General features: G+C 47.6%; 2 protein-coding genes across 7 annotated transcripts; one reads left to right on the forward strand and one right to left on the reverse strand.

The window, feature by feature from the left end:
- Positions 1 to 361: 361 nt before the first annotated feature.
- On the reverse strand, positions 362 to 27,077 carry DDB2 (damage specific DNA binding protein 2). 5 transcript variants are annotated; one of them, XM_023550649.2, is made up of 11 exons: positions 26,963 to 27,077; positions 26,493 to 26,687; positions 24,768 to 24,904; positions 24,215 to 24,406; positions 17,321 to 17,466; positions 15,989 to 16,088; positions 15,720 to 15,897; positions 15,244 to 15,386; positions 13,553 to 13,717; positions 13,367 to 13,412; positions 362 to 13,094 (listed from the first exon to the last, which is right to left on the reverse strand). In XM_023550649.2, exons 2-11 carry the CDS (start codon positions 26,617 to 26,619, stop codon positions 12,934 to 12,936), a joined length of 1,395 nt encoding a protein of 464 aa, XP_023406417.1. In that variant the 5' UTR covers positions 26,620 to 26,687; positions 26,963 to 27,077; the 3' UTR covers positions 362 to 12,933. The 5 variants fall into 5 exon arrangements, 3 of the variants coding, with proteins under 3 accessions (XP_023406417.1, XP_010590381.1, XP_023406418.1); XR_010322441.1 differs by lacking the exon at positions 26,963 to 27,077 and having other exon boundaries at positions 12,982 to 13,094; positions 13,308 to 13,412; positions 26,493 to 26,838; XM_010592079.3 differs by lacking the exons at positions 24,215 to 24,406; positions 26,963 to 27,077 and having other exon boundaries at positions 26,493 to 26,842.
- On the forward strand, positions 4,325 to 11,880 carry ACP2 (acid phosphatase 2, lysosomal). Of its 2 annotated transcripts, none has more exons than XM_023550648.2 (11): positions 4,325 to 4,853; positions 5,784 to 5,879; positions 6,185 to 6,271; positions 7,328 to 7,480; positions 7,589 to 7,687; positions 7,768 to 7,857; positions 8,315 to 8,447; positions 9,239 to 9,321; positions 9,436 to 9,542; positions 9,678 to 9,853; positions 10,713 to 11,040. In XM_023550648.2, exons 1-11 carry the CDS (start codon positions 4,425 to 4,427, stop codon positions 10,730 to 10,732), a joined length of 1,473 nt encoding a protein of 490 aa, XP_023406416.2. In that variant the 5' UTR covers positions 4,325 to 4,424; the 3' UTR covers positions 10,733 to 11,040. The 2 variants fall into 2 exon arrangements, with proteins under 2 accessions (XP_023406416.2, XP_003412297.3); XM_003412249.4 differs by lacking the exon at positions 10,713 to 11,040 and adding an exon at positions 11,681 to 11,880 and having other exon boundaries at positions 4,425 to 4,853.
- Positions 27,078 to 27,165: the final 88 nt, after the last annotated feature.

Consider the following 27,165-nt stretch of genomic DNA (forward strand, 5'->3'; position numbering starts at 1 on the left):
GTTCTCAGTACTCACATCATGGGTCCGCTCCCTCCTCCATCTCCCCACTCTTGCCTAAGAAGCTCCAGCATAATCAAGAGATGTCCCTGAAATACCTGGTTTCCAGGAACTCAGAAAGTAACATCGGCCCGGGGCTTGGTAACCTATCTACTGGGAGTTGGGAAAAGCCTCCCTTATCTACTCTTGATCCTCAACCCCTTCTCCTGACACCCAGTCTCCCCACTGGTGTCTTCTAGTAGATTAACAAGGTGTAGGACTCAGAACCAGACACAAGCTGCATCTGGAGCCCTCAGGCTCAGGTCAGAGCAACTGCTGGACAAGCAGGCACTGTCTTAGTCATCTAGCGCAGCTATAACAGAAATACCACAAGTGGATGGCTTTAACAAAGAGAAGTTTATTTTCTCACAGTAAATAGGTTAAAAGTTCAAATTCAGGGTGTCAGCTCCAGGGGAAGGCTTTCTCTCTCTGTTGGCCTTGTCATCAATCTTCCTGTGGTCAAGGAGCTTCTCAGGTGCAGGAACCCCAGGTCCAAAGGCCCTGCTCTGCTTCTGGCACTCCTTTCTTGTTGGTATGAGATCTCCAACTCTCTAGTTGCTTCCCTTTCATCTCTTCAGATATAAAAGGTGGCACAGGCCACACCCCAGGGAAACTCCCTTTACAATGATCAGGGAGGTGACCTGAGTAAGAGTGGTGTTAGGATCCCACCCTAATCCTCTTAACATAAAATTACAATCACAAATTGGAGGACAACCACACAATACTGGGAGTCATGGCCTAACCAAGCTGACACATTTTTGGGGGGACACAATTCAATTCATGACAGGCACCATCTCTCCAAGGCAGGGAGTCAGCCTCACCTCATGTAGAAGAGAAAGCATTACTAGTACTTCACTGCTAGAGCTGCCCCCTCAGGTTCCAAGGGGTTCAGAAGTCCCCCAGGAAGAGGAAGATGGGATAATACCAAAACTTGTTGCAGATGTCTCCATGGAGCATCTGGAGACCAACCACAGGAACTTCTCCCCCAGGCTAGGGCAAGTGGTCATGTGATCGGCAGTGGAAATCACATGTCCTGCCTTGCCAGCCCTACCTCTGTGGCATAGTCCCACTAGCCCACAGGAGGTATTAGGTCCAAGGCCTGCCAGTCCCACGGGGCTTTTCCTGTTTCCTTGGCTCCCAGAGGAAGCAACATCCCCAGGATGTCTCCCAAGTCACATTTCTGATCCCAGGACTTCAGGGCTTCTCCTTGCAGCAAAAACAGAAGTGTTCACCAGCCTACAATCACACGTGCACTACAGGATAAACCCCTTGAAAGCACTCAAATTCCCACGAAGCAGGCCACTAGGTAAGGTTTGCAGGGACTTGGGCAACTGCTGCTTGTTCCCTCCTTCACCATTCTGGAAAGGTGCAAAGTGTGGGGGCCATCTTGCAAGCCCCTGGGTACGTACTCGAATGACTTCTGGCCAAGCCCCCAATCACAAGAGAAGAGCCCAGGAATTTCTGGTACCCAGGCCTATGAGTTCAGAGGTGACAAGGAAAGCATAAAGGAAAAGTAACATTTATTTACATCCTACTACATACACTTAGGAAACCCTGGTGGCACAGTGGTTAAGTGCTACGGCTACTAACCAAAAGGTCGGCTGCTAGCCAAAAGGTGGGCAGTTTGAATCCACCAGGTGCCCCTTGGAAACCCTATGGGGCAGTTGTACTCTGTCCTATAGGGTCGCTATGAGTCGCAATCGACTTGACAGCAGTGGGTTTGGTTTGACATGCACTTATTTTGACACGTATTATTCCATTTATCCTCAAAATAACCCTAGGAGATAGTTACTAGCAAGGGGCAAAGATCAACTTTGAATACACATGGAGCTGACTCAAAGGTCATTTAAATAAATAAATAAATAATAAAAGCGAACAACTGCCTCCCCAGATGGGAAAAATGGTACCTCACCTGGACTTAGGCTCACTTTTGCCAACACAGGGTACAGCCAAAAAAACAAGCCAAACCCATTGCTGTAGAACTGCCCCATAGGGTTCCTAGGAGCACCTGGTAGATCTAAATTACCAACCTTTTGGTTAGCAGCCAAACTCTTAACCACTACGCCACCAGGTCTTCCCAGGGTGGAGCAGTGGTTCCCAAACCTGGCCTCACCTTCAGTGACTGATTTGTGTGGCCTGGGGAGAGCCCATGAATCTATCAATCTACTCATCTACTTGGTTTGTTTTGTTTTGCATCTACCAGGATCATCTGGTAGAAAATATGCAGAAGCTGGGGGTCAAGAGTCCAAGGCTAGCCCCTGGCCCTACATTTAAAGTACTTACGGTGTAATCCTCACTCTCTCCGGAATTGTCTGTCACTATAATAATTGAGCCTGGTGGTGCAGTGGTTAAAAGCTCAGCTGCTAACCAAAAGGTCAGCAGTTCAAATCCATCAGCCACTCCTTGGACACCGTATAGGGTAGCTCTACTCTGTCTTATAGAGCCACTATGAGTTGGAATAAACTCAACAGCAACGGGTTTTTTTTTCTTTTTTTAAATAATAACCGAAATAGTATCTGCTACATCATTCTCTCCTACATGAGATATTTGCAGGCACAAAGGATATAAACATACTTAAGTAGAAAGAAAAGCAAAAGATGAATTTGAGGGATTTTTGGTCTATTTCCTAAAATTTAGTGAGCCAAAGATTTACATTCTGAAGGCAAAATGGTCTGCTAGTTTACAAGGACAGTGTAAGAGGCACATTGAAACACACACACACACACACACACACACCTCACTAATAATAGGTTTCCTTTGTTAGAAACCTCTTTATTGAAGGCACTTTGGGGTCACTAAAATATAGAGTTTCACAATGCAGTTTGAGTAGCCTGCGGGAAAGAGCCCATCATAAAAACTATTTGAAAGGATATCAGAAAACTTGAGTTTTAATCCATCCTCCTGAACTGTGTGACCTTAGGCAAGTTGCTCTCTCTGCACTTGTTTCCTTCTCTCTAAACTAAGGGGACTAGGTTAGATCAGGGATCCAGAGATGCTGATTTATGGGCAGCCTTCCGGAAACTCTTGGAATTATATGCAAAATTCCATTTGTTTGTGGGCCGTTTTTCTGGAGGAGAGGGGACTAAATTTTCATCTGATTCACAAAGGGACTTACGGCTTGTTCTCATAGTCTATTCCTCCCAGCCTCTTCCACGACAACCCTGGAAGCAAATTTTGGATCCTGAGGTACATCAAATAATTGACCCTGGAGACCTGGGGCAAGATTAAATACCCGGCCTTTCCCAGATAGTTCCCATCAGGTTTTGTTTCCTCCGATGATCTAAGGTGATCTGCTTCTGAATCAAGGCATCCCAAGGGGCTAAGATCTAACTTTCCTGGAGCATGTATCACTTCAAGCTCAGAGTCACAAAGCCCTGAGGCCAAATTGGCTATGCCTGAATTCTAAGGGCCAATGTCAGGAAAGGCTCTGATTCTGCCAAACCCCACGTACTCCCACTTTATGCTATGTGCTTGTCTCTGACCCCTAAATATCTCCTCTACTGGTCTGAAATTCTTTCCCTGGGAATTCACTGCTTTTGCTTTGGAAGTTCTGAACACCCTGTGCAACTCAACTCCTCTGGGAAGAGCCACTGGACATCTTGATTCTAATTAAAACTTGGAAGTGGGCAGGTGGGAGGGCAGAAAAAGGGCTGGAAAGGTAAACGCGAGGGCTTCAGCAGCTTTGCTCTGGGCAGGAGCAGTAGTCTAGACTGGGACCAATATCAAGGTTAGAGGGAGTTCAGAGGACTGTTTACACGCTGTGCCCTGCACCCTGAACAAGACCTTTCCGGGAAAACAGAACCCAGCCCAAGGCTCACACTCCACCCAAAGGCAGGGACATGGAGAAGGGCACCCTATACCACCTCTCACCCCCATTTGGCACCCTGCTCCGGCTCTGGAGAGGAGTCCTGGTGGTGCAGTGGTTAAGTGCTCCGCTGCTAACCAAAAGGTCGGCGGTTGAAACCCACCAGCCACACGCGGGGAAAAAAATTTGGCACTCTGCTTCATTAAAGATTTACACCCTTGGACACCCTAAGGGGCAGTTTTACTCTGTCCTATAAGGTCACCAGAAACCCTGGTGGCGTAGTGGTTAAGTGCTAAGGCTGTTAACCAAAAGGTCGGCAGTTTGAATCCACCATGGGGCTCCTTGGAAACTCTATGGGGCAGAATAGGATCTGTCCTATAGGGTCGCTATGAGTCAGAATCGAGTGACGGCAACGGGTTTTGTTTGTTTGTTTTATAGGGTCACCACGAGTCGGCATCGACTAGAAGGCAACGGTTTTGGTTTTGTTTGATTTTGGCTCTGGACAACCGGTCCAGCAGCACCCGGGCCGGAGCGCGCTCGCTCTCCGGGCCACCGTCCCTGCCACTGCAAACGCCACCTTGGTATGGGGGTCTCTTTGCGGAGGCATACCCGAACTCATAACCTTCTTTACCAAGATGAGGTCTTCAAGTCTTCAAGCCCTTTCTGCTGTATCAGGTCGCGCTACCTTCCCACGCGCCTCTGCCACAGCCGGATCGCGAACCTCGCACACGCGTTTCCTCCCGGATTCCTCCTTCTCCCGCCATCATTTCCCGCTCCTTTAGCAAGATGGTGGCGAGCACACTTCCGGTATGTGTCCCTAAGGCTGGGTCCGGGCGGCTGCTGCAGGTGCCACCCAGTGGGTTCCAGCCTCTTTGCAGCAATAGACTCAACAGCGGTGATGGCGGGCAGACAGTCCGGTTGGAGCCGAGCGGTTCTTCTCCAGCTCCTTCTTGGCGTGAACCTGATAGTGATGCCACCCGCCCAGGCCCGCAGTCTGCGCTTCGTTACCTTGGTAATGAGAGACGGGGTCACCAAGGGATTTGTGGGAGCTGACTGGGCAAAGGCGCCTGCGGGGAATGGGCTGGTGCTGGGGCTCGGTGTCTCTGCGGAGGAGGAACTGGTTTAGGAGGGGGCGACTGGCCTGGGGCGTTGGGGGGCTGAATTCAGGATTGATTGACACCCTGGGTTATAGGTCGGGGTGAGTCTGCCTAGGGACAGCGATGTGGTTGAACGGATAGGCGACTGCCCTGAAGAAGCTTTTGGCGATCTTTTCTCCACCGAATGCATTGCTTTCGCTTTTCTTTTTCCCTTCCCACCTTTACCTTTGGCTTTGCCCAAAGTCCCCAGTGGCATTGCTTAAGACCCCCTGCCGTCGAGTCAATTCTGACTCATAGCGACCCTATCCGACAGAGTAGAACTGCCCCATAGAGTTTCCAAGGAGCGCTTGGCGGATTCAAACTGCCAACCTCTTGGTTAGCAGCCGTAGCACTTAACCGCTACGCCACCGGGGTTTCCGTGGCATTGCTTAGCCAAGTTAAAATTCCCTGGGACCTGGAAGAAGTTATGGACTCGCAGGGGTTCAAACCCCTGCTGAGAATTTGCATTTCCACGCTAGATATACTGAATTAGAATCTACATTTTTAACAAGATCCCCGGGTGATTCTTACGTATATATTTAAACAAATTCTGTATACATAAAAATCACCAGAGGATCTTGTTAAAATGTAGATTCTGATTCAACATATCTGGGCGTGGAAAGGCAAATTCTCAGCAGGGGTTTGAACCGGAAAAAACTGGTTTGAACACCTGCTGACACCTGATTTGGGGTCTTTTGCAGTGGGTACAAGTGAGCTTCCTGCCTCAACATAGGGCAGAGGGGGCTCTGTGCTCCTCTTCAAGGAGCACTTTCAGACCTGTAAGCAAATGGTTTTTCTTTCCTCAGCTGTACCGACATGGAGATCGTTCACCGGTGAAGACATATCCCAAGGACCCGTATCAGGAAGAAGATTGGCCCCAGGGGTTTGGTCAGCTAACCAAGGTGGGTCAAAGGCCAGTCCTCCCCTCAAGATAAGCTGCAGAAGAAATAACTTCTGGAATAGGATATAGAACTTGGGGCCCCGCCAAACTGCCATTTCCCCACAGAAGTGCTAACATTGGCCTTATTTCTTTACTTTCCTCTGTGCCCACACATAACCATCCACTTAATAAATGATTTCTGGATCACATGAGCCCACTCCTACTTCTACCAGGGCTAGACTTGGGAAGCAACAGTGCTCAAGCCTCAGGGAACTTGAGAGCCACCCTTGCCTCTTGGACCCTCTTAACCCTCAGATTTGCCCACAGGAGGGGATGCTTCAACACTGGGAGCTGGGCCAGGCTCTACGGCAGCGGTACCATGGCTTTCTAAACACCTCTTATCATCGGCAAGAGGTAAGGCTTGGAGCTCAGGAGGCAAAGGGAATGGGACCCATGGACCTCACCCTCTGCCCTCAGGGAGCCCCAGGGTGAGGCTGGGCACTCAGGCCTCCACCCTGTGCTTTCCATTACAACTACAGGACAAGACTTCCAAGAGCTGTCTAGAACAAAGCCTTAGAGGTCAAGTTGCCCCTGCTTGGCTGGAACAGGAAAAACAGATCAAGCATTCAAGTTCAGATTTAAGGAGGGGCCTGGCAAAGTAGTTTCAGACTCTGAGAAAACTTGGGGCTTTCCATACATGGAGTACCTACTAAGGGTCAAGCACTGTGCTAGCACCTTGCATACAGTGGCGCACCACACAGATATGATCTGTGACTTCATGTGGCGTAGGCTGCAGTGGGGGCATCAGATAATAAACCAGACAGGCCAAGAGATAAAGGGTGACAAGGAAGACATACTTAGGCACATCAGGGAAGACTGGCAAGTATGCTGACCACCTCTCCTCACCCCGGGGATGGGAATGGCTGTTCCCCTGGTTACCACCCTCAACCACAGCTGCCTCAAGAGTATCTAGATGTTATTATTGTTCCCTTGAGACCCAGCCTCCCCTGATCTTGCCTTTCCCCACAGCTTCCTCCTCCCTTTTCACAAGCAATTATCTCTGTTCCTTATCTTATTTCCTTTCCCTGGTCTCTAAGCCAGTTTATACAAGGGTGTGGGGAGTGATTGGAGACAGTTCCTGCTCTCACGGGCCCTGGTCTAGATAGGGAAGACAGGTGTGGTTATAAAGCCAGACAGACCAGAGAGCCTTACTAAGCACTTTGATGGGAGGAAGGGGCGTTGGAGCTAGAGCCATTCCCACGGGAGTTTAGAGTGGTGACAGCCCCCAACTGAGTGTTCAGGCCTTTGCTGGGAAGAGGCTTGGAAAGACCAGAGAAGAGGGGAGGCCAGATGCATTGTGGGTTTATAATTCATGGGGTAACGATCAGGACCAGGTCCTCCCCCTGGGGCCCCACTGAGGGGCCAGAGCCTTCCCTGTGAAGTGAGACTCATGTGTTGTCATCTCTGTAGGTTTATGTTCGAAGCACAGACCTTGACCGCACCCTCATGAGTGCCGAGGCCAACCTGGCGGGACTCTTCCCTCCCGATGGGATGCAGCGCTTCAACCCAAACATCTCGTGGCAGCCTATCCCCGTCCACACTGTGCCTGTCGCTGAGGACAGGGTAAGACTGGCCAGCCCTTCCCTGGAGGTGGTGAGGGGACAACTCTGGCCATGGGCTTGCTGACCCCAGACTCCTTCCCTGCCTCTGTTTCCCCCCTTCAATCTGCAGCTGCTGAAGTTCCCGCTGGGCCCGTGTCCTCGTTATGAGCAGCTGCAGAATGAGACCCGGCAAACACCAGAGTATCAGAATGAGAGTAACCAGAATGCAGTGAGTAGGGGGCTGAGGTGCGGGTCATCAGACTGCCCTTTCCCCCTGGGCAGGCCTGACCCCTGATCCATTTCTCATAGCAATTTCTGGACATGGTGGCCAACGAGACAGGGCTTACCAACCTGACACTGGAGACTGTCTGGAATGTCTATGACACACTCTTCTGTGAGGTGAGCCCACTTAGGGTCCCCGCTGTGATGCCTCTTCCCTCCCACCCCAGCTGGCCTAGGTCACAGGACAAGTAGAACTCAATGCCTGGCTATCATTCCCATTGGGGTGGTCCAAGCAGGCACTTCTTGTGAAACAAGGGAACTTCCCTCACGGGTGAAAAAGAACCTCAGAGTGGGAAATGGTTTATTAATTGTCAGCAGTTCCTACTGCTCTCCACCCAGAGCTCTCGTGGTATCAGACTCCGTTCTGCCAAGTCACACTTTTTGTGCCGAGCTTCCTTTCCTGTGCCCTGTAGCATCAACCCTGCACCATGTCTACTGGTTCCAGGCCCTTTGCCTCCCCTCTCCTCTCTTCTCTTTTCCCTTACACACAGGCACCTTCCCGCTGGGGAAGAGAACTACCCCGGGAGGGCTTAGTCTGGGCCTGTGGTGCTAACCTGCCTGCTGTGGTACACAGCGAACACATGGGCTGGCCCTGCCACCCTGGGCCTCACTCCAAACCATGCAACGTCTGAGCCGACTAAAGGATTTCAGCTTCCGCTTCCTCTTCGGGATCTACCAGCAGGCGGAGAAGGCCCGGCTTCAGGGGGGTGAGTGACAAGAGTAGCATGTCACTCCTCTCCTCAGGACCTGACAGCAGCAAAAGTCTGCCTGAGAGCTGCTCACACACTAGCTCCTTTGCCTGAAATGTTTGTTCCCTTCACAACCAGATCCCCCCAGTCATCTCATTGTCACCAGTTGCCCAGTTTTCCCAAGGCTTGGCATGTTGTCTCTGCAGGGCCATATCAGTTTTACATGCTTCTTTTCTGCCACTCATATTCTAAGTTTCACCCATGTCAGAAAACCCTCCCTCTCTCCTTAAATGAATACCTTCCTCCAGAGACCCACTGGGGGCCATTTTGAAAGAAGGCTGTGGTAATACACATACCAGGTTTCTGATTTGAGCACCCAAAGGCGTGCCACCATCAAACCTGGCTGACACTTCAGTAGTTTCCAGAGCACACATACAGCAGAGCTACTCTCGGATGGGGCCATCACCTTGTGTGTTTTGAAGCAGTCTTAAATTTACATTTGTTCCAAACAGGAGTAGTTCTCCAAACGTGGGCAGAGCTGCATAGCTCGTTTATAAATGGGCAGGTTTCCACAACTATACTGAAATATAGATAGGTATCTTGTTCTGTCTTCCCTCTGTAAATCTGGAAGTTCTTAGAGAGCAAGGGGGTGCTCTAGAGTTCCTGTATGGTTCCCATGAGCCTACAGAGCTTTCTGTGCTGGTGATCAGACATCAGACCCAGGACTAGGAGCGGTAGAGGACTGTGGTTAGCTCTGACCAGAAGGCAGTGATGGCCATAGCCACCTACATGGAACTTTTCTCCTTCAGGAGTCCTGCTGGCTCAGATACGGGAGAACCTGACCCTGATGGCAACCACCTCCCACGTCCCTAAGCTGCTGATTTACTCTGCGGTAAGCTCCTTTGGGCCCCAGCATGCTAATGTCAGGGAAGGAGCTGGATGTCTTCTCTATTCAGTTCTGGGGTGCGGGGGAGCAGTGCTGATGGGGAGCCCCTCTCCCTTACAGCATGACACTACTCTGGTCGCTCTGCAAATGGCATTGGATGTCTACAATGGGCACCAAGCCCCCTACGCCTCCTGCCACATATTTGAACTCCACCAGGAAGACAATGGGTGAGGGAGCTACCAGTCTGCCTTTGGGAGGGGCCCCTGGGAGGTGGTTGAGGGCAAATCACTCCTCGCGTTAAGTGACCAAGGTCTCGGTGCTGGGCATGGTGAGCAGCTCCTATCTTGCCTGGAAACCTTCAGGAATTTCTCAGTGGAGATGTACTTCCGGAATGAGAGTAATAAGGCCCCCTGGCCACTGATCCTGCCTGGCTGCCCACACCGCTGCCCACTGCAGGACTTCCTTCGCCTCACGGAGCCTGTTGTGCCCAAGGACTGGCAGCAGGAGTGCCAGCTGACAAGCGGTCCTGCAGACACAGGTAAGCTGCTGTCTGCCTCTGTCCTGGTTATACCCCAGACCAACTTTAAATTTCTGTCCACAAATCTCGAGCAAGTGGTCACACTTCCAGCTGCCTTACTGCATTTCCTTAAGATACTGAGACCATTTTATACCTTCTCCCTGCTCCTAACCCTCAGGTGATGCCTTTATGTCTTACATCACTGAGAAAATAAAAAACAAGCAGGAGAGAATGGTCTCACTCTCCTCCCACCACATCTGCCAGCTCACTTGCATCTGAGTGCCACCCTTTGCTTCCCCACCTGGCGTGGTGAATGAGCCATCACTTAAGGTCACCTCTCTGCTTATGCCCTGGACCCATCTCTCCCACCTCCTCAAGGACCTCTGGTGCCTTAGTGTTTTTCTCTCTGCTGGATCCTTCCATCTCAGTAGCTTAACAAAAACCCTCTTCGACCAATGTCCTTCTCTACTCCATTTGTCTGTGCCCTTCTGGAGTGAAGTCCTTGAGTTGCCTAGACTCTGGCTTCACTTCCTCACCCATTCTCTCAGACTCACATCAGACAGCTTTGTGTCACCTTACACTCCACTGAAGCCACTCTTTTCAGGGTGATCAATGACCTTAGCCACCTCCTCTCACTTCTCAGCAGCATTACATCACTGATCACTCCTTCCTTAAACATTTTCTTGCCTTCCCCTGGTTTTGCTCCTAACATACAGGTAGCTAGCTTATTGGCTTCTCCTCCCTGCTAAGCAGTGGGTGGCCCGGGGCTCATCCCTGGCCCTTTCCCCACCTATGCCCACTCCCAAGGTGATTTCATCTGACCCCACAGCTTTTTGTTCCAGCTCTTTGCCAAGTTCTGTCTTTTCATTGTGACTTACAGATTCACATCTCCAGCCATGACTTCCTGTCTGAGCTACAGACTCATGTATCCAGCTGCCAACTGGAAGTCTGCCTGGATGTCAGATAAGGCATCGCAAAGTTGATGTGTCTAAAACCAAATGCCTTTTCCTCCAAATCTGTTCTTCCCTGTAGACATTCCCTCTTAATAAATGCCACATCAGTCACCCACTGCACAGGATAGGCCAGGAGTTACTTTAGATAGCCTCTTTCTCACACCCCATCTCCAGCCCACTAGTCCTATCCACTCAACCTTTAAAATATACGCTCTTGCCTTCCTAGACTAACCTACCATCATCTCATTCCTGAACTCCCAAAAAGTTTCCGAAGGTTTTTTTTTTGGTCTGATTATAATCTTGTCCCTGCTAGTCTCTCAGCATGGCAAAGAGTTGATTTTTTGAAAACATAAGCCAAGTCTTGTCACTCCCCTCCTCAAAATCTTCCAGTGGCCCCAAGTTTGTTCCCACCCCTACTTGATCTCATTCTCTGTTTTCGTCTCTCCTTGCCCCTCACTTACTCTGCCCTGGTGAGTCTGACTTTCTTGCTGATTCTAGAGCATCCCAAGCATATCCCCACATCAAGGCCTTTGCACCTACTTCCTGTCCCCATCCCTCCCTCAGATCTTAGTATATCCACCCACTGGCTTCCGTCAGGTCTTTGTTCAAAGTACCTCCTCTTCCGTGATGCCTTCCCTGACCGACCTACCTCGCCATCACTTTCCCTTTATCTTATTTTGTTTTTCTTTATAGTGTTCGTCACTAACTGATCACTGCTATCATTGCTGGTCTCTTGGGTCCCCTCTTCTAGAATGTGAACGCCATGGGGCAGAGACTTCGTGTTCACTAACTTTGTGTCCCCGTTGTCAGAAATGTACCTGGCATAGAGTAGGCGCATAGGTATTTGTTGAATGAACGCTGACATCACCTTTCTCCCTTCTTCCCCAATACCCAGAAGTAATCGTGGCCTTGGCTGTATGTGGCTCCATCCTCTTCCTCCTCATAGTGCTGCTTCTCACCATCCTCTTCCGGATGCAGGCCCAGCCTCCTGGCTACCACCACATCGCAGATGGGGAGGACCATGCCTGACAGCTACTCAGCCCCCTTCCCTCTGCCTCCTAGGGGAGGTGGGCTGGGCCCTTGCTCCTGACTGTTGATGCTCCCCAGCCCATGGACAGGAGACCCTAGGTTGGGCTACTCTCTGATGACCCCAGCCTAGATGAACAAGTGGGGCTTGACTGGGCCCCTGGCACCTATCACTCAGCATTCATGTGCCTGATGTTTACCAAGTACTCTGTTGGACCTTGTGGCTTTCTCTGAACAGGATTTGCCTCCTTTGTACTCCCTAAGGGCTTGAGATGAAGATAAGAATTCAGGTTCCACCCAGGACTTGGGACAAAAAAAACTGAAGGAGTTGGTACTTGATCTGTCCTGACCCTCCATCAAGCTCAGCGCTTTCTCTGCCAACCCGGAGGCTTTGGGAAATGGTTCAGAGGGCACAGTCTCACCTCTCAGTGCTTATTTTAGTGGGAAAATGACGCAACGCTGGGGGTGTAAACATGGCCGCTGAGGACCTGGGTCATCCAATAGCCAGTCAAATTTCCCTTTTTCCACCTGAAGCCACCATTATACTCAGACATAATGCGTCAGGCATCTTTGTCACCCCTCCAGCTTGAGCAGGTCTGAAGGGTGTCTGTACTTGGTGGGGGTGGAGTTGGGGCTGGCATACAGGGTCCTGAAGCTACCACCCCTCTAAGCTGGGCTGGGGTCTCCAGGGACCTAAGAAAATGCAGGTTGTGAGCCTGACAGCTCTAGACTATGGTCCAGAATAGGCTGAAGCAGCTTCCAGAGAATGAAAGTTTTGGACACTTAGTGCTGTTTCCGTGCCTTTTCTGGGACCCAAGGAGCCCTTCGACCGGGTCGTTGCTAAAAGATCCACACAGAAGCTCTCAACTGGATAGATACAGTTTATTGGCCATGTCAACAGTGAGAAAAAACTAAAAAACAATACCCGATACCCTGCCTCTGCACATCAGAGAGAAAGGACCTTGGATCCAGGATAAGCTTGGCTCCAAGATAGATATAGCAGGGACCCTTGATGCAGCTGGGTCACCAACTCTACAAAAGTTTCCAGAGCTAGATCCAGAGAGTAACATGCCAGTGGCCCAGTCCCACAGTGCCCTATGCCACAGTGCCCCTGCTCCAACCCTAAGACTTGTATACTTTTAGCCCTTTAACAGATAACTGCCTCTTCTCACAGGACTTGTTCCCATTTGTGGCTCCAAGCCCTTGCTTGGCACACACCTTTGTGATTGTCTCTCGCTTCCGTAACCCAGCTTCCTCCTGGCTCCAAATGAGAATGTGATAACCTAAGAGGAGAGAGACCAACCTGACTTGTACCTTCCATTATTGGACTTTGTAAGGAAGTACCAGGAAACTGGAGAGCAGCCAGGCATTGCCATGATCAAGACAAAGCAAGAAGGAGAGAGTGCCTAGGCCAAAGAGACCACTGTTTCCCAGTTACCCTGTTTAGTGACAAGGGTGAATGCCACAGGGCTGAGGTGAAGTTAGCCTGCACTGACCTGGGGGAAGTGGGGTTGGGCTTGGCCGGTCTGAGGGGGTACATCCTGCTCCTACTCACCCATCACAGAGGCCAGCGTGTCCCCCACGGGATTGAACTCATTGAGCTGCAAAGACAAGAGGAGGGGGTGAAGGTATTGGCAAAGCCAGAGGAAGGCAAACAAGGACTACTTTCTGGACATATTTGGTCAGTAAAGTAGGTTGGGTTCTGCTTCCTCCCATCATTATTTGAGGGCCCGAGCCTCACCGAAATGATACCAGAATATTCTGGGTCATAGAGCTGACACATCATATTCCCTGAGCTTCCATCAAACACATCGATCGTCCTTAATTCGTGGGGAGTACAGCTTTTGAAATTAGGATCTGGGTACCGGCCCACAACAATGAGGTTGTACCGAGGATGCCAGGTTGCCTAGGAGATGGAGAGGCTGGTCACAAGGGTAAACGCAGAACATTATCGAGAGGAACATCGGAAGTATTGTTTGCCATGAACAAGCCCGCAATTCAGTAATGCAGGTGAAACTACAGGGGTGGTTTTCAGTTGTGTGTGCATCCACCATTGCTGACTTCCCTTGAAGGCACTTAGGATACCATCTGGCCTTCTCTCTTGCATTTCCTGAACTCATACCAACTGATAAGCTGCAGCTTTAACATCAGCCTGATCCAGACATTAACCAAAAAGGTAAGCCTATAACAAAGCAAAAAGCATCTGGTACTAAAACCAAATAGGAGATAAGTTTTGAAGTAACCCTACTACTATCCCTCCTGCTATCAGTGTGAATAACGAAGAGTGGAGTATTAAAGAGCAGCTATGAAAGGGGAAGAAATCGATGTTTACCAGATTTTCCCATACAAACAACTTTGGCAGTTACTGGCAAGACAGAAATTGGATGGACTCTTCCTAAGAAAGTGTCTCAAAGAAGTTTTAAAAGAGGAAAGACGTGGTTAGCAGGAAGGAAGAAGTGATACATGCAATGGCTTGGAAATAAGTCACGCAGGTCACACATGGGAAGCTAAATTGGCCTGGCTGGATTCCAAGAGCAGACAGCATGTAGTGGGAGATGAAGACAGATGGATCAATGGGAATACCAACTGGTGAAGGATCCTTGAATGATACTGAACTTGGCTTTCCTTTGAGGTACATGGGGACCACTCTGATACCAAACCACTTCCATTTACTGAATACTTACCAGGTGGCAGGCATGGTGCTGAGTGCTTTAAATATATTGATTTGTCCTCCCAACAACTCTATCAGTTAGACACTATTATTCCCTTTTTACAGATGGGGAAACAGATCTAAAGGTTAAGTAACTTGCTCAAGAATTCAAAAACCCAGGAGTGTCTGACTGCCTGAAGCTGGTGCCCCCCACCACTATGTTATACTGACCAAAGAAGTACAGGCCTTAGGAAAGAATAGAAGCTACTGGAACAGAGGAACTGCCAGAGTTCAGAATGCATGGAGGCTTGGGCAAGAAGGAAACAGGACTTGAAAGCTGTGCACCTTGGGGACTAAGGACAGAGAAGCCATGAACCATTACAAGAAAACTGGGAAGAGATGGGAAACCAAGGAACTTATTTCTCTTATTAGAGGCCACTTCAACCTGCAAGACAAGCTAAGTAGGTTAAGGGTAGCTTAACTGCACACACAGGTAACTAAAACCCAAACAGGAGAGAAGGGAGCATCCGATCTTAGAAAATGCCTACAGTGACATCAGGGCTGAGCTGCAAAAACTCAGAAAAATAGCTTTTCAGACAGACATAAAGAAAAACCAGCAAAATGGGGTCAGAGAAGTGGGAGAAAAGGAGCAAAGAGCCAGAAAGATGAGACTGCTTTGTGTCGGGACAGGAAGGTGTCTGGGATTCCAGGCTTACAACATCTGTTCCCCACCCCCCGCAGGCCGACCCCATGATCACAGCTCCCTTGCCACCATCATTCACCTTGATGGGCGTGAGGTGCTGGAAGTGGCGGTGAGGGTGTGAGATCAGGCCCAGGGGGCAGTCCCACTGGGAGGCAGAGTAAACCCGGATCTCGCTGTTCTGGTCAGTGGTCAGGAGCCGGGCTCCATCAGGACTGAAACAAGCTGGTAAAACAAAAAGCCCCTGAGCTGAAGGCACTGTAAGCCCCCTGTTGTCCTGGCCTTCATAGGCCTTCTCTTGTAGGGCACCCTCCCTCCCACCCTCTCTGGACAGGGTGGAAAGGAAAAGATGGACCTGAGCTGTAGACAAAAATATTCTAGAAACTCAGCAGCTGCTGGGGGCAGCCAGAGCCAGAAAGGTCCCAAGACATCAGCTTGGCCAGTGCTAACCAGGGGAAAGGTCTGGCCTAGCAGCTTCGAAACTTGGAGGGAAAACTCTGGGAGTGGATTGATGGGTGGGCAGGGTCTGCAGGGAAGATGAGGTCTGGTATGTCACACCTGCGTTGACAGGATGCCTGTGTGGCAGCGAGGAGAGGAAGCTGGATTTCCCTCTAACCTGGCGCAGGTCCCAGATTTTCACTGTTTGATCTACGGAGGCTGTGGCCAGGAGCCAATCACAGCATGGGTTCAGGGCCACATGGGTCACTTTCTTTTTGTGCAGTCTGAGATTCCAAAGCTGTCGAGAAGAGCTCTGTTCAGGTGGGGGCACAGAACCAAGGGTGCAGGCGAGGGAGGGAGAAAGAGGGCCTGAGCTACAGAGAACGCACCTCCTTGCCGTCCATGTTCAGCAGGACCACTTGCCCTGCGTTGTCTCCTGTGACCACCACTCGGCTTCCGGCAGACACATCCAGGCTGCAGAACCAGAGGCTGGAGGAGAGATTGTGCTGTAAGGTTCTTGGGGACTGGGACGAGGGCCACTTATTCACTGTTGCAGCTCCAGTGGCTAACACACAGTAGACATTCAATAAATATTTGTTGAATGAATAAATAATTGTCTGGCCATGAATTCCCAGTTAGGAACATACAGATTTGTCTATCATCCAGAGGGTTTGGGGAGATGGGGCCCAAAAGTTTGTCCAGTTACTGCTGGGCCCAGGATCCTCAGTAAGAATCCCCAAAGCAGCCAAACCTCAGAACCATAAGCAATTCCCCAAGCTAGCTTCCCCCGACAGCCCCAGGTTCTGAGGGAGACTCATTTACCTGATCTCTTCCTTCTCTCTCCAGCCTTTGGGTAAAATCCTGACCAAACAGGGACTGCCCAGCTTTGGTCCTCAGACCTGGCTAGAAAGGAACTTCTGCCCCCTTCTGAGCATTTAGGGGAAAACACATACATAACTTAGAAGCTCTGGCTTGCTCTTTTGTTCCTTGAGCTATTTGAGGATGAAGGGATGGGTTGGGGGGGCGGTGGTGTACTTCAGGGATCCTGAATCCCAACCAGAACTCATTCACGTTTTGCTCTCAAACCCCCAAATCCATGCTACACCGTCTCTTGTCATCCTCTATGAATAAGACGGAGGGTGTCTTGTGGAAGAGTAGCCAAGTGTCTATCCAGTCACCTGTCCTAATTAGTCATGTGTTTCTTACCCGCATAGGGCAGCCCAGGAGAACAGCCAGTGCATGCTAGTTGGACCCCCACACCCTTACTTAGGGAGCACTTCGAATTGTCTCTGGCTAGAAATCAAAGTGACAAGTATTTTGTAATTCCCCCAGCCACTTGCTCTTGCTGAATCCAGAGTACTCTAAGGACATGATTCTACCCATTTAAGCTTCCAAGGAATTGGTTAGGCCATTACACCCAACTGAATATAGGGAATTAAACCTTAAATTCTTAGTTCTTGCCCCAGTCTCTAAGTGGCTTTTTAGGCCAACGCCACGTTGACTTGCCTAGTTAGAATACATACCCAAAGCAGTAACCCCCCTGGACCAAAATAAGGGCAGCCAAAGAAAGAGCTGAAGAAATAGAAGGACGGGTGGAAAGGCGAACACCCTTCCCTTCTTCCCTGTGCCAGGTTTGGGTGCAGGAAATGGGGTCTGAAAGCTTTCACCAGAACTACACCTAGGGCCTAGAAGCCCTTTCCCCTACTGGTTAAACTACTCACTTGCAGGTGCCTGAGCTGGTAAAAACTCGGAGAGTGTTGCCTTTAAAGTCTTGCAGCCTAGTTGTTCCCTCCATTGAGGAGGTAAAAAACTGGTTGGTATTGAGAGGGTTAAACTTCAGCCCTGTGATGCTCCCTCCAGCTCCAATCTAACATGAGGAAGGAAAAAGCCAGTGAGTGATGATAGACCAGGACAGGAACCAGGCTGCTCCAACAGAAAAGCTTCAGCCAGCATTTGAGGCCAGGCCAGCTGATATGTCTAGGGACTAGGACGCTCTCCATAGTGCTTTTTGTGTGTGTGTGTGTGTATAAAGTTCTATGAAATTTAACCCATGTATAGATTCAAGTAACCACCACTGTAATCAGGATGCAGAATAGCTCCATTGCCCCCAAGAGCTCCGTCATGCTCTCCCTTTGTAGTCATACTCTCCTCCAACCCAACCCTGGCAACCACTGATCTGCCCCCCATCACTGTAGTTTTGCGTTTTATAGAATGTCAGATAAATGAAATCATGGTATGTAACTTTTTGAGACTCATCCAAGGTGTTCCCATGTATCAGTAGCTCACGCCGTTTTATTGCTGAGAAGTATTCCATTGTATGGATGCACCATAGTTTGTTGATCACACAGGGCTCTTTTTAGAGGAGCTTCAACTTGGAACAGTGGCAGAGTTAGGAGAGCAGGAGTCTGGGCTCCTTGCTATTGTTCCTGACATCCCACACAGTGATGATGAGACGAGTAATGGTAACCTCAATAGCTTAAACTTATTAAGTGCTTATTATTCACCAGTCACTGTTCTAAGAATTTCACAGCTCCAGAGCTCCTTCTCCACTCTTCCTTCTGCTGCTGCTATCCCAGCCTCACAGACCCATAGAAGGTCTCTTAAACAATGTCTACTTAACCAACTCAACACACTAACTGGCACTTTGCATTCACTCTGTAAAACCTCCTAACCAATGCCCAGTCTGCCAAACCCTTGCTGCTAGTAAGACACCCTTATGCTCCCACCATCTGCGTTCTGTGCTTACCAAGAGTGAGTTGTGTTTGTTCTTAAACCTTTTTATGCCAGTTATGTAACTGAATTAAACATGTAAACCAATGAGATAAGTGCAAAAAGAAAGACTGCTGTTATTTCTTGTTGAATGCTTTGGAAAAAGTAGATAAAAATGTGTTGCCAAAATAATAGTTGTCTAAATAAGTAGTAATTGAATTAAGCATGGACGAGATTCTTATAAAATAGGGTGGGAAATAAAAATTAGGAAGAATCTTCAATCGGATTGCTTCACAAGTATCTTTAACTTATTTCTCCACCTTAGAGAAATGGAAAATAAACCCTATAAAGAATACATTATAGGTACGGTTTGTGTAAGACCAAGTGAACCCTAATCAGCAGATCCATTCCAAGAAAAAGGCTGGCTCTACATCAAAGCGTTAGTGAAAAGCACACACATATACATTTTCAGTTAAAATATGAGTGCCCCCTTTCTGGTAACAGGAGACTAGGTGGTTAAGACCAACTCTTGCAGGACAAAATCGTTTTAAAAATCCATTTGAACAACAAAAAGACAAACAACCCACTCAAAAAATGGGCAAATGACTTGAATAGATGTTTCACCAAAAAGGATATACAAAAGGCCAACAAGCACACGAAAAGATGCTCAATATCCTTAGTCATAAAACCAAAACCATTGTTGTCGAATCCGTTTCAACTTCTAGCGACACTACAGGATAGAGTAGAACTGCTCTGGGTAGCAACTAGGTTTCCAAGGAATGACTGGTAGATTCAAGTTGTCAATCTTTTGGTTAGCAGCCACAGCTCACCGTAGCTCTTAACCACTGTGCCACCAGGGCTCCATTAGGAAGATGAAAATCAAAACCACAGTGAAATTACATCATCTCACCCCCACTACAATGGCTGTGATAAAAAAAAAAAAAAAAAAAAACAGAAGACAACCAGCGTTAGTGAGGATATGGAGAAACTGGAACCCTCATCTACTGCTGGTGGGTAAAGCCACTGTGGAAAACAGATAATTACCACATGACCCCGCAATCTCAATCCTAGGCATATACCCAAAAGAACTCAAAGCACATACCCAAAAGAACTGAAAGGAGGAACACAAACAGAAACCTGTATACCAATGTTTATTGTAGCACTATTCACAATAGCTAAGAGGTGAAAACAATCTAAATGTCCAACAACAAATGAATGGAGAAACAAAATATGACATATACATACAATGGAATATTATTCAACCATAAAGGGAAATGAAGTCCTGGTACAATGTACAACATGGATGAACCTTGAAAACATTATGCTGAGTGAAATCAGTCAGTCACAAAAGGACAAATATTATACGATTCCACTTACGTGAAACAGGAAAAAGTATGGAGACCAAAGCTTATCGGTAGTCACCAGGGTATGAGGGAGAGGGAAAGGGGGAGTCATTGCTTAGGGAGCACTGAGGTTCTGTTAATGGCGGTGGAACCATGTGGAAAAGGAGCGTGGTAATGGCCACACAACATGATGGATGTATAATCAATGCCACTGAATCGTATGTGAAAAAATCGTTGAACTAGCAAATGTTTTGTTATAAATACTTTCACAACACACATGAAAATCTATGTGAGATTTCCAATTCCAGCTATGATGGGTTAACTTGTGTCAGATCAACTTTCTGTCAAGAACAACTAGAAAAGTTAGATTAAATATATGTCTTATAAAAAAAAAGTTTTTTTTAAACGTTGGGGAGCTATCCAGGCAGCAAGGATCTGAAGGACAAGATCTGGAGAGAAGCAGACAGGTAGGCCTGACATTTGGATGCTGCCTTTCTCTTAGCAGAGAAAGCAAACTGCCTGGAAGTTGAACAGAAAGTGGCGGCTCAAAGGCTGAGAAGCTGAGCTGAGGTTTTGTCAGTCTCATCGGGCTAACCAAACCAGCTGCTACAGAGTTGACTCTGACTCCTGTTATTAACCCATGTGTTTCAGAGTAGAACTATGCTCCTTAGGGTTTTCAATGGTAGTTATTTTTCAAAGTAGATTTCCAGGCTTTTCTTCCAAGGAGCTCCTGAGTGGATCAGAACTTCCAACCTTTCAGTTAGTAGCTGAGTGCTTATTTGTGTGACTCACCCAAGGACTCCTCTCACAGGGTTAGTGGGGAAAAAACTGGAGTGCAGGCTTGTCAAGAAGAGGGGGAAAAAAACCTAGCTTTTAGTGAGTATCTCTGATACTCTCGAAATAAAAGCAAACTGGAATTAGACCATTCCTTGCAAAGGCTGAAACTCAGTTTCAAATAATTTCAACCTCTGATTAGATTAAGAAAATATCAATAAAAACGATAAACCTCTAACAAGACTGATCAGGAAGAAAAGAGAAAAGACACAAATTGCCAATATTAGGAATGTGAGAGGACATTACTATAGATCCAGTAGACATTAAAAGGATAATGAGGACCAGCTTTATGTCAATAAATTCAACAAGTTAAATAACAATCTATTACTCAACCATAAAGAGAAATGAAGTCCTGGTACAACGTGCAACATGGATGAACCTTGAAAACATTATGCTGAGTGAAATAAGTCGGTCACAAAAGGACAAATATTGTATGATTCCACTTACGTGAAACAGCAAAAAGTGTAGAGACGAAAGGCCCTCCAGTGTTAGACACAACCTACCAAAGTTCATTCAAGGAGAAACAGATAACCTAAGAATCCCTATACGTATTAAAGAAATGTAATTTGTAGTTAAAAACTTTCCAACAAAGAAAACTCCAGGTCAGGTGCCTTTGCTAGTAAACTCTATAACAAATTTAAGGAAGAAATAATACCAACTTTACAGAAATTCTTCCAGAAAATAGTAAAGAAGGGAACACTTTCCACTCATTTTATAAGGCAGCATTACTCAAATATCAAAGCCAAGAGCATCGTAAGAAAAGAAAATTACAGGGTATTTTTAAATGGTCACCATCTGGTATGAAATGCTTAAACTAGAATATCTGACATAATAAAAAAAAAACACATTCTAGAATTAAATATTTATGTAACAATGTAAGTAGAAGAATGGGTGTGTTTCACAGTGTATACACGCACAGGCATGACTAAGGTAGCATTCACCAAAAGGCTGACAGTGCTTATACCTAAAGGTGGGATTTCAGGTCAAATTTATTTTATTCTTTATACTTTTCTCTGTATTGCTTGAATTTTTTACAATGAGCACAGATAGTTTTTATAAAAAAACATAAAGCCATCTTCATTTGAAAATGTAAGACATCCCTTGCCCAGGACCTGAAAGATGCCAAGATCAGAGCCAAGGTCAGATGAATTAAGACATTGGTCCTCTGGTAACTGGTCTCAAGTCAACTTTCTCCTGTCAATATTTGGGAGTAAAAACAGAGTTCTCCTCCAGACCACCATACCCTTCCTCTGCTCCAACCTGCTAAGCACAAAGTTCAGCTTCCCAGACCAATCTTCACTACGGTCTGAGGAAACTTCAGTTACGTGCACATCATAATAAAAGGCGATGCAAACCAAAAGCAGTCTCGGCCTGGCACAAGTTTAAAACAGTTTAGTCAAAAGGCTCTTTGCCAAGGGTACCGTTAGACGACATCTTACCACCTCCAAGTTTAGATTAAATTTCTCTATTCCCATGTCCCAGATTCCTGGAAAAACAAATCTCCTCCTGCCTGTGATCTGGGTTCTGACTTCAGTCTAAAGCTGCCATCCTGGTAGTCACCTGCCTCAACAGCTGGGCAGGAAGCACGCTGAGCTCCATCCACAGCCCTCATCTGGCTGCCTTTCTTCTGCCTTCAGGCACTTGTTTTCTCCAACACCCCATCTCACACCTTGAATCCTGATCTCCCAAACCTGTCTAGTCTGGCCCTTTCTGATGGACTGTTTGCCAAGCTCTTCCACTTTGAGACGGCATCCTGGATTCACCCGTGCCTCCTCTGTCTCTAAACCAGAGATGGCAAAATGGTGAGCTAAAGCAGAATCCAGCTCACAGACATATTCTGTTTAGCCTATAGAATGTGTTTAATTTAATTGCCAACAGAAAATTTCATCTAAAAAATCAGGATTTCAGGCTTCATTTGAAAAATCAGATCTAATACCAGTGTACCTACATTCTTTTTTTTGGTTGTTGTTATATATATAAGACATTTGCCAGTTCAAGATTTTTCATATGTACAATTTAATGACACTAATTACATTTATAGGGAGCCCTGGTGGCGCAGTGGTTAAGTGCACAGCTGCTAACCAAAAGGTCAGCTGTTCAAACTCACCAGCCACTCCGCAGGAAAAAGATGTGGCAGCCTGCTTCCGTAAAGACTACACCCTTGGAAACCCAAAAGGCAGTTCTACTCTGCCCTAAAGGGCTGCTGTGAGCCGGAATGTGTTTAATTTTATTTGTTTGCCGGCAATGGGTTTTTGAATTACATTAATCATGTTATGCAACCATCACCAATATCTGTTGCCAAATTTTCCATCACCATAAACAGAAACTCAATGCTTCCTAAATAACGCTCCTTCCTTCCTCTCTCCCTCCCATCCCTGGTAACCACTAATAAACTTTGGGACCTACATTCTTGCACGGCAGCCATCTCCAGTTCAGTGACACTGATCCCACACCACTCATTTCTTTGATCTGTTTGGCTTCTTCAGGCACAGGAGTTTGTGATCCCTGCTTTAAATCCAGAGCGTCACTTTTCACAGAACAGCCCTCCAATGTTAGCCATCAGCTAGGCAAGCTAAAGGTTTTCTCTTTGGTGGAGGGGCCAACATATTCACCCCTCAGCAGCCGATGGATCAACAGTAGCACGTTTTCAGACCATCTCCAAAAAGCTCTATGCCAAACCTTGCCCCAAACACACTATGCCTTTCCCCCTTTGCGCTTCATGTATCTAAGTATTTCTCTTCCTTATGCCTCCCTCCTCCACAAGGCTTTCTCCATGAACTCTGATTCATAAGAGGTTCTTCCTTCTCTTACGTTCTATAGCATTTAGCATCTGGACTGTTAGTTATGTTTTACATATACGCCCCACCCGCCCAGTTATACTTCAAGCCCCTCGCTCATTCAACAAATATAAAGCAGCTACTCCAGGCCAAGCATTGTTCCAGGCACTGGGGATATAGCATTGAACCAGAAAGACAAGTCCCTGCCATCACGGAGCTCCCTTTCCCATGGGCAAAGACATACAAATAAACAAGTAAGTAAAACATTTCAAATATTGATCAATGTTGTGCAGGAGGGGAGAATAAAGTAGGGATAGGAACACAGTCACTGTGTTCAATGGGCTCAAACACAGCAACAACTGTGAGGATGGCACAGAACCGAGCAGTGTTTCTTTCTGCTGTACACAGGGTCACTATGAGCCAGACCCAGTTTGATGGCACCTAACAACAAGAAGATAGGAAGCAGCTGAATGGGGCAGGGGATATTTTAGACAGGGTGGTCAGTGGAAGCCACTCTGAAGAGGTACTATTGAGCAGAGACCTGAATAATAAGAGGGAGCCAGCCATGAGAGGAGCATGGGAAAGAGCATTCCAGACAAAAGGAACACTAAGCGCAAAGGCCCAGTTTCAGGAATAGAAATAGTGGGTATGGTTAAAGTGTAAGAAGTGAGGAAAGACAGCAGTACAAGATGAGACCATACAGGTAAGAAGTGGCTTCGATTCTATTCTAAGTGGTGATTTACTTCAGAGCAATCAACATTTTATACTTTTTTATACTTTAAGGGTAATAAGGGTAGGCATTCAATAAATATTTGAGTATCATCACCATTTAGATGTTTGAAGATACCCACAGTTACTTTTGATCCCAATCATCTCCTTGTAACTGGCTGACTTTTTATTCCTTCAACAAACACTTCTTTATCACTACTATCTGGCATAGGAAATTGCTCACCCCTTTAATGAAGGTGGGTTTGTCCTTTGTATTAAAGTTCCACAGCAAGATATCTCCCCCTTTGGAACCTACAGCCAGGGTGCTGGGGTGAGTTGGATGCCATGCCAAGGATGTGGCCCTCCTGTCAAAGGGGGCGGCCTTGTGGAATATCCGGTAAGAAGCCAGAGAGTGCAAAAAGGACTGCTGGAGACTCTGACACAGAGAGAAAAGAATGAAGTTGAATTCACACCCAAGTCCTGGGTAAAATGCCAATCTCTAAGTCTTCCCACCAAAGAAAACTAACTGCTTGGCCCTCTACCTGAAAATACCACCCTCCTCCCCAGCCAATATCTGCAATGTATGTGAACTAATCTTGGAAAGCAAGGGGGCAGAGTTCATTCCAGCTGGGATCTTTACTTCTACCTGGCTGACTGCCCATAGGCCAGTCACCAAGGTTGGAGTGATCTGACCACTCTGACAACCTGCCAACCAACCCATCATCTAATTTTGGAGCATCCAATAGTAAAAAGGCACCATACAAACCCTTAAGCACTTCAGCCAGGAAACGCCTCACCTGCTGCAGCATCGGCCAGGCAGCTTTGCCCAGCTTATGCTGGTGGAGGGCCCTGACGATGCTGGTGTATGGCGACAGAACCTGCAGATTAGCCAATCCCGCCCAAAGACAGCCTGAGTCATATCTTCTGCTAGAACCTGTCAAAACAGAACAGACACATATTTTTCTCTCTGATCTCACTCAGGAAAGATCTTTCTGCTGAAATCCAAAAAGCCTTGTTGTTTCATTCAGCACAGCCCATCTATGCCATCTCCATGATTTGCTTAGCTTCACCCAGCACAAGTAGTAAGTAGTGAGTAGGCATTCTACCCCACTCTAACCCCCAACCCGCTCAAACTGTAACTCTGAAGTGAAAGCTAAATATGATCTTGCAGGCTTCCTGAGCCAAAGAAACAACGCATAAATAAAGTACATCGCAAAACGCTTCCCACTTTGGGCTGGAAAACTCGAGATAAGATGGGTGACAATTTTAAAATCACATATGATGTGCAAAAAAAAAGATTTTAAGACAATCTAGTAGAAATGACTGTTTAGGAAAAGAAATATCTTAAAATCCTATATTAAAATAATGCAGAGGTGGTCAGCTGTAGGCCCCAAATCCTCTCTCTCCTCCTCCCAGAAGCCAGTAGCATCCAAAGGGTCTGAACTAGCTCTAAGGAACCCAGGCTCGTTCTGGGGAGGTAAATCCACTTAGAATAGGAATAAAGCAGCTCTGGATCACCAAAATGCATTTGAGGACCTGATCTATTTGGATCCAGTCTCCTGAAAGCCAATTATTTCTATTCATAGGCCAAAAAAAAAAAAAAAAAAAAAAATTCCCTGCTTCACTTCTTGGATCAGGTGGACACTTGAGACTACATTGGCATCTCCTGTCTGGAGGGGAGATGAGAGGGTGGAGGGGGTTAAACGCTGGCGAAAAGGACACGAAAAAAGAGAGTGGAGGGAGAGAGCAGGCTGTTTCATTAGGGGGAGAGTAATTGGGAGTGTGTAGCAAGGTGTATATGGGTTTTTGTGAGAGACTGACTTGATTTGTAAACTTTCACTTAAAGCACAATAAAAATTATTAAAAAAAAATCCCTGCTTCAGTCTCTAAGACTCCCCACAGTCCTTATAATCCCAAATTCAAGCCCCAAAAAGCCTCTGAGAATGAGCTTTCTAAGGAAGTAGAGAAATTGAGGGCTCACAGCCTAAATCAAGGACATAGAGCTAACAATCATGACTACTGAAATTCAGCGAACACTATCAGACAAGGTAGAATTATTTTAAGCAGTTCTCAGTGTGAAAAGATTCCAATAATAATAATAATAAAAAAACCTAAACCCATTGCCGTGAGTTGATTCCGCCTCATAGCGACCCTACAGAACAGAGTAGAACTGCCCCCATAAGGTTTCCAAAGAGCCGCTCGTGGATTCAAACTGCTGACCTTTTTAGTTAGCAGCCGAGTTCTTGACCACTGCGCCACCAGGGCAAGGAACTTAAAAAAAAGTTCTCGTCGGTTATAACGGAGCTTATCTACGTCCTCTCTTCACCTAACGGGAGTTAAGCCCACGTTCTCTGGTCTCAAAGCTGGCAGGTGTCAACGGACCGGCAGGCAAAATGCACAGCCTGAGGCGTCCGTAACCTGGGAAAGCCTTAGGAACCTGGGAGCCACCCGTCCCCCACCCCAGTCTCCTGCGTCACAACTCCAAATGGCGGAAATATTAAGCCAGCAGGCACGGACAGTACCGGGACCCTTCACAAAGAGCTTCTTGGCCTCTTGCTCCAGCTCCTGAGGACTTCTGCTCCTCTTGCCCTTGGGGCACTTAGGAACTTCAAGGGTCTTCTTGGTTTCTGGAGGTTTCCTGGGAGCCATCGCGTCTTCCGGGTGATGGAGTACTCGCGACCCTATGCCGAGATCATGGAACGCGGACTGAGAGGCCTCTGGGGAAAAACAAGACAGGGACCAAGAAAGCCAGGTGTGCCACAGGTAGCCCAACTAAGCCAACTTCCCGCCAAACAGGCTCACGGCTTTCGAACCAGCTTCTAGTTCCGGAACCGCCCCTGTGGGAGGGGCCCCGCCCCTTCCTGGAAGGCGGGAGCGCGCCAGGAGAGCTGGGGAGAGAGTGTGAGGAGAGGGGCGTACCTGTTCCCCCTAGAGGGCTTAGAATGCTTCCCTCCGCCCCCCAAAACACCCCCCGAAATGGGATATCACCCACGTGATGGGCCTGTTCTAGTCCAAGTCAGCTGACTGCCAGAAGTAAAGACGGCCGGCAGCGCTAGGTCACTAAACTTGAACCTCTTCAGCTGTGGCGTTGCCAGGCCTCTGCTGAGAGTACAGGTGCCAATCAAGGCTGCGGCTCCCGCCTTCACTGACTTCTTATTGGGGATGAAGCCTACTCCGGCTTTGGGATTGGCTGGT

This window comes from Loxodonta africana, chromosome 7 (genome assembly GCF_030014295.1).
Source record: "Loxodonta africana isolate mLoxAfr1 chromosome 7, mLoxAfr1.hap2, whole genome shotgun sequence".
NCBI lineage: Eukaryota > Metazoa > Chordata > Mammalia > Proboscidea > Elephantidae > Loxodonta > Loxodonta africana.

Excerpts from the sequence above, each read along its gene's own strand:
- ACP2 (XM_003412249.4), top strand. The coding sequence starts at position 4,425 with ATGGGGGTCTCTTTGCGGAGGCATACCCGAACTCATAACCTTCTTTAC. Across the intron at positions 4,854-5,783 it reads GTCTGCGCTTCGTTACCTTG|CTGTACCGACATGGAGATCG; the intron begins GTAATGAGAGAC and ends TTCTTTCCTCAG. Across the intron at positions 9,322-9,435 it reads AGCTGCTGATTTACTCTGCG|CATGACACTACTCTGGTCGC; the intron begins GTAAGCTCCTTT and ends TCTCCCTTACAG.
- DDB2 (XM_023550649.2), bottom strand. The coding sequence starts at position 26,619 with ATGGCTCCCAGGAAACCTCCAGAAACCAAGAAGACCCTTGAAGTTCCT. Across the intron at positions 24,407-24,767 it reads CCTGGCCGATGCTGCAGCAG|AGTCTCCAGCAGTCCTTTTT; the intron begins GTGAGGCGTTTC and ends TCTCTGTGTCAG. Across the intron at positions 13,095-13,366 it reads CACGCTGGCCTCTGTGATGG|GTTATCACATTCTCATTTGG; the intron begins GTGAGTAGGAGC and ends CTCTCCTCTTAG.